We start from the raw sequence: 10,383 nt of genomic DNA on the forward strand, positions 1-10,383 counted from the left end.
GGGGGGGGGGGGAGAGCCCCCCCCCCCCCGTGCACCCTCCAATTCGAGACCCCTCTAATTCTGAGACCTTTTCCAAAGACCCAAATAACAATCTTCAACCTTTTAACACAAAGATAGCCCTCTAATTGGAGACCAACCCCGAGACCACCCCAAATCTTCATGTCACAAGGATGGTCTCCAATTGGAGGGCGAACTGTATAGATATTTCTGCTTGTTAATTTGCATGCTTTGCAAATATAAGTAAATCTGGACATAAATTGATGTCTTAATTTAATTTAGCATTTCCCTGAAACTGAATAAAAGTGCTCTTAAGTTGCATTGACATCGGATCCGAACTCAAGTTCGGACAGCGTTTCCGAAGCGCTGTAAATGCCAGCGTCTCTATTCGTACACACGGATTCGATGCTCTGATCTGATCGGTTCGGTCAGACTTCGGAACCGAATATTCAGATTCGGTGTGAATGCACCTTGAATTTAGGCATATATCATCATTGTAGAAATGTTTCTCTTGCGATCTGCCATTCAGTCTTCATACCCATCGACATACACGCGGTACACTTTTAAGCCAGGCAAGCAATGCTCAGTACGACGATCGCACGACGAATCCATCTCCCCTCACTGCGAATGCTTGACGATGCATCGCTGTCTGCTGCTGATTTCTGTGACAATATTATGAGCATAATTTTGAGCAAACTGTCATTAAAAACTTTCAATTTGCGCGCGCCTCGTCGTGTAGTTCCCCATAGAATCGAGTCGATCAACGATGGCCTGCGCAGTGTATGGTGCTCGGCTTGACGGTCAGAAAGCTCCTAATTCTACTGAAATGACACTTCGGTTATTTACCAATGGTCATTTTGTATTTTGTTATAAGCCCACTTGTTTCCAAATTCAACAAAATTCATGTAATCAACTTAAAATTATTAATCAAAGAAACAGTTTGATTTGAATGGCGTATGTTTTATCATATATTTTATAATTTTACATAGTTTTGAGGATAAATGATAATAAAGTGTGGAAAAATGTAGTTGCAGTATTTATTCATTTACCAAGTAGAGCGTTTGTCAATACACTTGTATTTATTTTAGTCGGATATAGAACACATACAAAGAGCGGAACAAGTTTGTTTTTTTTTTCTTTTATAAAAATAATTTCATTAAATACTATAAACATTAATATAAACATTTACAAAAAAGAGAATGATTCTCGTTTGATTACTTAGCATTTAACAATAATTGTGGGGATCGCAGAACATTTACAGTGAGGCTATCTTTGGTCTTGCATTTTAGGTACTTTAAGATATTCACAATTTTTCTGCATACATACTAACTAAATGGACTTTTTAAATTTAAATTATGTAACTCCATATAGCTGATGCTTCATTATAGACAGATATTAATGAGACCATGAGTGACTTTTTTAGAATTAACAACACTATTTTGGCTCATTTCTTCTAGCCAATTGAATGCAAATGCAGCTGCTGTAATAATTATTATGTTAAGAACAGGTAATTTGACATCTGACCTTGGTGTAAATAATATATAATTCACTAATATTATACATTACACCAAATCAATAACGATGTATACGTAAAATTATGGACGATAACTTTGTATATTTTGACCGTGTGAAAATGCAGATATATCGCATGGAGTTGGCCCATAACCTGTAGAGATAGCATAACCAAAGCCATCAACGCACCTGAATAATTAAGTGGAATACACTTCCAAATATTCATTAGGAATATTACGTTTGTTGTATTCGACCTTATTATAATTGCTTATTTCATCACTGTAAGTGCAAATATTCTATTTACTTAATACTACAGCATATACTGTCTCTTATACACATCTAGATGTGTATAAGAGACAGCTCTATAGCTAATGGCTGGGTGCCTCGAATGGATGGAATTAGTACAAAAGCAACGGAATTGCACCAGCAACGAATGTCCTGAAAAAATTTTCCGGGTTAAGAGCAAAAACATTGGCGATGATGATGATGATGACGGTATTGACAATGCTGTATGATAAGCGGCTATGTTCTCACACGGCTGCCAACGGTTAGCAGGATCCGGATCCTGCTAACCGTTAGCTGACGTGCGTCCATACGAGAAAATCCCGATCCGGATACCAAAAATATGATGATCGAATCACTGGCCAATAAGAAACTGGAAATTGTAAACGCGTACCTGTGATTGGTTGATGATAAAATAGCGCTTGCTAACCGTTAGCGTAACAACGGTTAGCGCTAACCCGATCGGGCGTTCTCACGCAGGTGACAACGGTTAGCTCCCGTGAGAACCAGGCTTTTGTGTATTAGAAATTAACTGTTTCTGTTGAAATAACAAATTCTTTAAATTCCCATAAGATTTACAAATAGACAATTATTGTGATAAAAACAATATTACAGATATATCTGTAATAGGTTGTGATTTTTTTAAAAATTTTCGTTACTCATAAATTATTTTATTATTATTTTTGATAAATAATGGACCTTTCGACAGTGTAAAAACATACGTAAACACGTGCGTTTGTTGTGGTACGACAACGCGTGTGTTTCTTGGACACGCGCGAATTCCTGACACTGTTCTGATTGGCCGGTTGTTGTTTGATTGCCACTCCAGACAGGTCCATTATAATGGAAACTGCATTCACATAATATTGAGCGCCCTCGTCAGCTGGTAACTATCTTCCAAATATCTTAAACACAAGATAGCATTCTCCGCGATTTCGCGTAACAAATAGAAGCGCTTATTTGGCACAGAAAAGTAATCAGTTTTGGGAGAGGGCGTCCTATTCGTTGCTATGGATCTGAGGTAGGGTGTTCGCGTTACGCCATAAGTTCGTTACCAAGTACGTTAATTTGTTCCTTATGGTCTAAAGAGAGGGCGCATTGTAAATAGGACCCTTCTAATTGTTACGCGTAAACGTAAAGTCGTGCGGCATACGCTATAATCAGAGCGGTCAAGGTTCAAAAGTTTTCAATTTTGCAAGAGGGCGCCGTACACTTCGTTATTACAGAATTTGCACGCGGAAATCGCGGAGAACGCTGTCTTGTGATTATGGCTACGTTCAGACCTGAGAGATACGCCAGGCGTATCTAACGCCAGGCGTACGTTAATCCATGGCGTTACTAGCGAGATGTCCAAACTGGGCGATTAACGAACGCTGCGTAAGTATACGAAATATTCGTATTTGTAATTCGAGCACTATATTTTCTGTTTACATCTAGGCTTATTTTGATTGGTCAAATCCTGGCTAAGTTCAAAATCACTGATGCGTAAATCAGTGGCGTACGCTATTGGGGCCTGTTGCTGGATTACCGTACGCCAGTGATTGCGCGACTGTCGTTCGCGCCCAAGTTCACATCACTCGATTAACGATACGCTAGCGTAAATCGTTGTGTCTGAACATAGCCTTATAAGATATTTGCTATCATTGAAGAGAGTATGTGACATCAGTCACCATAGCAAAGAATTCAATTTACCAGCAGACGAGGGCGCTGTACCTTATTTTCACTTTTCATATATGAAATATTATATAATATTTGTATAATCTTGATTTTTATAGCAATGTCGTATAGATATGCAGGATAACCACAAAATGATGCAAGTCAAGATAGTTGAGAACTATGAATTTTGATATGCAAAAGAATACAATGTTTGTAAAATGTATTGTCTGGGAACTCTGATTGGTGTCACGTGCATTTTTACAGCGAGAACGTATTTCATGATATCTTCTGGGAGCAGAGACACTTTCCATAGCGTTCAATTTGTTCTTTGAAATGGCAAGCTCTATAAGAAGCATCGAAACTAATATGAATTCCACAACGTTTCCTATTGATGTCAGATCAATACTGGATTTAGAAGAAGACGACATAACAGGCCATGACCCATCGTCCCTCATCCTCGCAACCGTTGTAATCTTTTTCGGGATTTTCATACACGTGTCCAATATTTTTATCATATTAACCGTACTCAACCTACAATCTGCGAGTAATCCGGACGCTCTGATATTTTCCCTGTCGCTAGTTGATTATATTATGACAATAACTGTATTTCCAGTTGCTGCTTATCACTATTGGACCGGCCTAGATATACCAACATGGGCTTGTAGTATGAGTGCCTTTTTTGTGACTGCGAATATATTATTCTCTACAACAGTGGTCTCCCTGATGACTATAGATCGATTACTTGCAATCAGAAAACCAATTATCTATAAGCTTTATCTAACCACTTCAAATATGATTAAACTTTTAGTTTTTATAATGTTTTTGTCTATTGGAACGGCATCAATTTCCTTAACGGATCTGATCGAGTTACAATCTGAAGATGAATACTGTTTGTTTGAAGCGAAGAGTTGGTACAATCTGTTGATTCTAACGTTAATATATCCTCAGATTCCAATCGTTGTGTACACATATTCTGGATTTGTCCACGCTCTAAAAATGTTTGATCCCAGACAAAATCAAGCAATTGATTCGGGAAAAGTTGAAAAAAAGAAATCAAACTGGCGACGCTATCCAAAGAGATCTACGGAAAATCAAAAATCTAAAAGCACGAGGAAGGGAAACGGCAATAATTCTGTCAATTTTAAACGATGCATTCGTATGTCGAGGACTGTAGCTGCAATAGTAATTCTGTATTACATTCCATGCTTGATCTGGACGGTAAGACCATGCTATCATTATTCTTATTTTCATCATTGTCATCATCATTATTATTATCATAATTATTATTATTATTATTATTATTATTATTATTATTATTATTATTATTATTATTATTATTATTATTATTGTTATTATTATTATTATTATTATCCTCACCATAGGCTATAGTTTAAGGGAAAAAAAATGTTGTGTTTGCCACGCCCGACCGACGCAAAATGTACGAAATTGAGGTTCGGCATAATATTTTATTTGTTTTTTTACAAAGAAACATTTTTTTAAGAGCTAAAAATCTGGAATAGGCCTATCTTGCAGGATGGTAGGCGATGCGACAATGTTATGCGATCGTTTTGTTTACGTTGTAGTCCCTCCTTGTGTGTAATGGTTTGTCTCTGTTTCTTTTCCTCTTCTGTCTTTCTTCCTTTGTAATATGTTTGGGCTTTTTATCCCCTCCCTTCTCATTTATTTTAAGAATGTCATCTTAGAAGAGATTTTTTTTTAATGTTTTCCTTTTATTAATTGTTGTAATGTGTTTTATATGTTTATTTAATAAAAGTGATTTTTAACAATAGAATAAAATCATGCTGATAAATAATTTTTAAAAACACACTGAAATATACATCCCAGTAAACACAAAACGTTTGAACGTTCGTGGCTAGGTTAATGTTATAAGATAACTTTAACACAAATTTTCAACAACGTTTGCAACTCTATTTAATCAGAAAGTAGGATATAAATACGTAATTACGGTTCTACAAAAAGCAACCTTTTAAAACCAAACTGCAACGCAATTATCGTGAAGTTATTATCTTGGATGTTGCCAACATATAATTGTCGAAAATGGAAAGTAAATAGAATAAGTAATGGAGGTTACAATTAATTACTAAATTAATATGAATATAAATAAATATAGGCCTATTTATTTTATTTATAATAAATATATATGTGGTTTATAGGGATAAGCTTGCAAATTTTGGAAAATGTTCGAATTTATATTTTAAAAAAATATTCCTGTTATAAAACCACTAACCTGTTCAACGTTGTTTAGATTAGCCTATACTATCTTCGTTAAGAAAAACATCCCTACTAGAAATAAAAATTGACGTTGCTAGAAATCAACAAATGTGAGCTGCTAGGGTCGTATCCACTATTCATTAATTAAATATTTCCAATTGGGAACACTTACAATACGACGTGCAATGCTTTTATGTGGTGGTGAATAAGAGAACGGGAACATAAAATGATGTAGGCCTATCCCTCCAATCCACAACACTTACAGTACGGTACCGATCACGGGTAGTGCACTTGTTTGGACGCGATGTCCGCGGGAAAACTGCATGCAGTGTACGCGGGCAAAATCAGCCTGCAGTGGCCACGGGCTAGATTTTCTTTGAATTTGTTTGGATGCTGCATTACACAACTGGCCACAGTGAACGAATAATGTTATTTTCTAAAATATTGACACGGGTTGTAAAGTGCTGGCGAAAAGTGCCTACTCCGAATAAGTTTGCGTTAATTTTTCTTTTTTGTTTTTTAAGGCTTCAATTTTGACTGATTGGATACTAGGAAGGCATCTGGACATCTTTAGCCATGTCTCAATATTCCTAATCATGATCGACTCATCTTTCAACATCATCGTTTATGCCGTTATGTGTCTTCACTACCGACGAACATTTCACAAAGTTGTGTGTTCACCACTGCGGATGTGCGGGTTTGAGTGTTACAGAGAACTACCCCTTGGGCTGACACGTAAGTGATTGTTGCTTTACGATATTAAGTGGGGTAATGGTAATGACTGAAAAGTTTCTTTCTTCTCTTTTATTCAGTACATAGTACTGTTCTACCAAATATCACATAGGCCTAATAGTGCCTACATGATCATTAATGTGCTATGATGTGGTAAAACGGAAAATAATAAATATTCTAAGACTAACCTAAAAATTTCCAGAAGCACAAATGTCATTGCAAATCAACTAACACCATCATTTTTTGTTGGTCAAACTCACCAGATAGTAATATTTTATCAGTTTGTGTGAAATGGTAGAGCTTTGTGGTGGTTTCAGAAAAGAATTGTCTCTCTTATGCAAGGTTTTTTTGGTTTTTTTTCTAAAGTCGTTGCCATATCCAGTTGGAAGTCAGACTTTGCACTACTTCGTCATATCACATTAATATCTCTAACGAATGTAATTAAATAGGGTTGGACTAGAAAGAAAAATGTTTTTTTAAACTTCACAGGTCGTGTCTTGTTTAGGCCTACAATGATAAAAAAAAAAAACTACCGTATCACTTTTTCTCTGTCGGTTTCATGCGTTTGCGTTGAAGTGTCGTCCATATTTAAATAATGAAGTAAATTGCCCTCCAATCGGAATCGAATCTCAGTGTTCAGTTTCAGTTTATCCATTGTGTTTCACACAATGAACGCAAGGCATATAATATCATATCATTGTAATAATTCAGTGGAGCAATATAGATTAATAAATCCAAAATAACAATAATATTATGGACAAAATAAAAGCTTCACGATAAAATTTGGAATTTATGATTACCTAGACACAGTGAAGTTTCATTGTGAGTGGAGGAAATAAGCCAGGAAGACTGTATGTCTGACCATGGTCTGACCTCCATGCAAAGCATGTACTGAAAAGTGATGGGCTAGAGCTATGATAGATAATGATAATGAGATGCTTCTGGGTGTAACATGTGAAATATTTGAATAATAATCAGAAAGAGAAGGAATATAAACCATAAAAAAATAATGTTATTCCTAATAGTGTATCATTACTTAATAGAAGTATAATGAAAAGATTGTGCAGGCACGTGGTTTTCGTCGACATTGTGAGCGCAAGTTTATGAAGGACAAATCTGATACTAACCGTGACATTTTTTATGCTGTTAAACGGTGTGTCAAAGTTGCTGTTCTGGAAAGTCATTCACTTCAAAAACTTGTTATCTGGTTGCACCGATATGAAGTCGTCATTCAATGCATTGAATTGTCTACTTAATCGAAACACAAAATCACTGCCTGATTTTGATTGCCCTCAAGACTTGATTAATGTTTGCCAACTTCTTTTTTGCAAGGGTTGATGGTATTCGACATGAGCTTGGCACATTGGATCCTTGTCCTGGCGATCCCACTAATGCTCACTATTCTGTGGCTTTTCCTGAGTTCTCTCCTATGACAGGCGTGGATATAATATGTCTGCTTAGCTCAGGAAATGATTATCAAACTCACCATATCTTGATGATATGAATGCTACTGAGCTGCTCAAAAAGCATACTAATATTATTCTGCCTTTGATTAAAAAGCTTGTAAATGTCTCATTATCATATGGCGTTTTATAATTGCGCTGTGGTTAAACCAATTTTAAAGAAAACTGGCCTTGATAACAGTGTTTTGCGAGCAACTTTAGACCGGTATCTAAGCTATCTTTTTGTTCAAAAGATTGAAAAAACGGCAATTATTCAGCTTAATGCTTACCTTACTTCGACCAAACTTTTTGAACACTTGCAGTCGGCGTATCGTCCACTCCATATATGAACAGAAACAGCATTACTCAAGGTGTATACTGACATTGCTGTCTCAATTGATAAACATCGAGGTGTCTTGTTAGTCTTGTTCGATTTGTCAGCTGCGTTTGACACGGTTGACTACAGGATCCTTATTAATCGTCTGAATATTTCTTTTGGATTTTCAGGATATGACTTTAAGGTGGTTTGATTCCTATCTCACCGACCGGAGTTGTCGTCTCTGTGTCAATGATAATTAGTCGGATCCACACTTATTAGCATTTGCGGGGTTCCACAAGGCTCGGTAGTGGGTCCTGCTCTTTTTAGCCTATACATCAGTCCGCTTGGAGACAGCATCAGGCGTCATTGTATTAAATATCATTTATATGCTGATGATCTGCAACGTATCTGGATTTTGATCCTTCTCATCCCTCTACTATTGATCTGGCTATAGGCTTATTATGTATCAAGGATATTAAGATTTGGATGGCTCAGAATCTGTCTCTTATACACATCTAGATGTGTATAAGAGAAAGCTATGATGTGGTAAAACGGAAAATAATAAATATTCTAAGACTAACCTAAAAATTTCCAGAAGCACAAATGTCATTGCAAATCAACTAACACCATCATTTTTTGTTGGTCAAACTCACCAGATAGTAATATTTTATCAGTTTGTGTGAAATGGTAGAGCTTTGTGGTGGTTTCACTACTTTTCTTGCTATAGAACAATTGCAATGACACTTGAACAATATTATTTTTATTATTTTCAAAACATAATTCTTTCAGAGAGTGAAATCCAACATATTTCAAATATAATGGTGCTTACGGGAGCCGAACGTCCGGGCATCACCAGGCGGGGACACATGAATGATAACAGGGAAAATCAATCTCAAGATGACATGGTGCCGATTGATAATCCGGCATTTTCAAATCCCCCATCGGCAAACGTAAGTGATGACGTCATCGTGTCTACTCATTCATCCGACCCTAATATAAATCAGAGTGAAGTTTCTGATTATAGTCTCCGCAAAACCACAACAGACACCACGAGGATAGACAGTGAAGGGAGCTCTGGTGGTGTTGACAACAACGGGATTATCATTACAATCCCTGAGCATCGAAATAGTAGTCAATTAAAATCTGAAGTAATGCGTGAAGATGAAAATATAGAATGTGCTAACGTCAATTTGTCAAGAAGAGCATCTAGTCGGGGTGCAGATAACATTTATGCAAAACAAGCGATAATTAAATGTTTAAGTGCTTCCTTGGCAGTTCCGGAGAACGCCATACCGTAATCAATAATTTGGTGTAAAAGATATATTGTAGCAGAATTGTATTTACAGTATTTCGTCCATTTTCACATCAATAGGCAAATTTCAAATGAGCATTATTGTAATTTAAAAAGTAGTATTCTACGAAATTGTTTAGGTTACACTGATGCTTAATCATATATGTTTTATTATTAAAAATTATTTCTCTTGAATCGGTGTTTAACCATGTAACTAGATTGCATCGTTTGATTATTACTTAAAGTCTTTATTGACCCAACACAGTAGAAATCGTTTCAATTTCCAACTTCGAGGTGGGGGTTTCAATCCTTCGCTGTGCATTTCGCTTGTGTCCTTGAGTACGGCAATTTGTCTACATTGTGTACATATTGCTGTATCAATGGGTAGCAGTATATTGTTGGGAGTAACCTGTGGTGGACTGGCGTCCCACCCAGGGGGAGCATTTCACTCTCTTATCCGCTTCACGCTACTTGAAACTGTGGTTTAATATACAGCCCCATTACAGCCTATGAGCCCTGTAACTCGACAAGGATTTACTTACTTTTAATAGCAATTAATACGAGTTAACGTGCACACGGGCCATAATGCACACGGGATAAACCAACGGCTTAAACGTCTCATCCGAAAGACGGTGCGCTATCGTAACATATACATTTCAGCCATCCAGCTGAAACCAGGAGAACAGCGATGGGAATAGAATAGAGATCTCCGCGGTTCAGCGCAAATACAGTGGCTCAGTTGAGCCGACTGCTATGACGTATGACTGGCTGGTTTCAATATTCTAATGTATGTGCTATGTATATTTTTGTGATATTGTACTGTAGATTGTCAATAATACCATTAACAGGGTTGTATCACAATACATGGTTGTTTGTAGCAAGTACCACCAAACATAGCACCAGCCAAATCAAACCAGCAC

At 36.7% G+C, this 10,383-nt stretch overlaps 1 protein-coding gene across 1 annotated transcript in view; it reads left to right on the forward strand.

Annotated features, from left to right (window-relative positions):
* LOC117106628 overlaps positions 1-9,677 on the forward strand; it is a 15,021-nt gene extending 5,344 nt beyond the window's left edge. The window contains exons 2-4 of the mRNA XM_033248022.1: positions 3,567-4,665; positions 6,204-6,414; positions 8,962-9,677. Of these exons, the coding sequence (XP_033103913.1) occupies positions 3,781-4,665; positions 6,204-6,414; positions 8,962-9,470 (1,605 nt within the window). The 5' untranslated portion in view covers positions 3,567-3,780 and the 3' untranslated portion in view covers positions 9,471-9,677. The remainder of the gene's footprint in view (positions 1-3,566; positions 4,666-6,203; positions 6,415-8,961) is intronic.
* Positions 9,678-10,383: the final 706 nt, after the last annotated feature.

Source organism: Anneissia japonica, unplaced genomic scaffold, assembly GCF_011630105.1.
Source record: "Anneissia japonica isolate Jap-2015-1 unplaced genomic scaffold, ASM1163010v1 scaffold1306_len716249_cov185, whole genome shotgun sequence".
NCBI lineage: Eukaryota > Metazoa > Echinodermata > Crinoidea > Comatulida > Comatulidae > Anneissia > Anneissia japonica.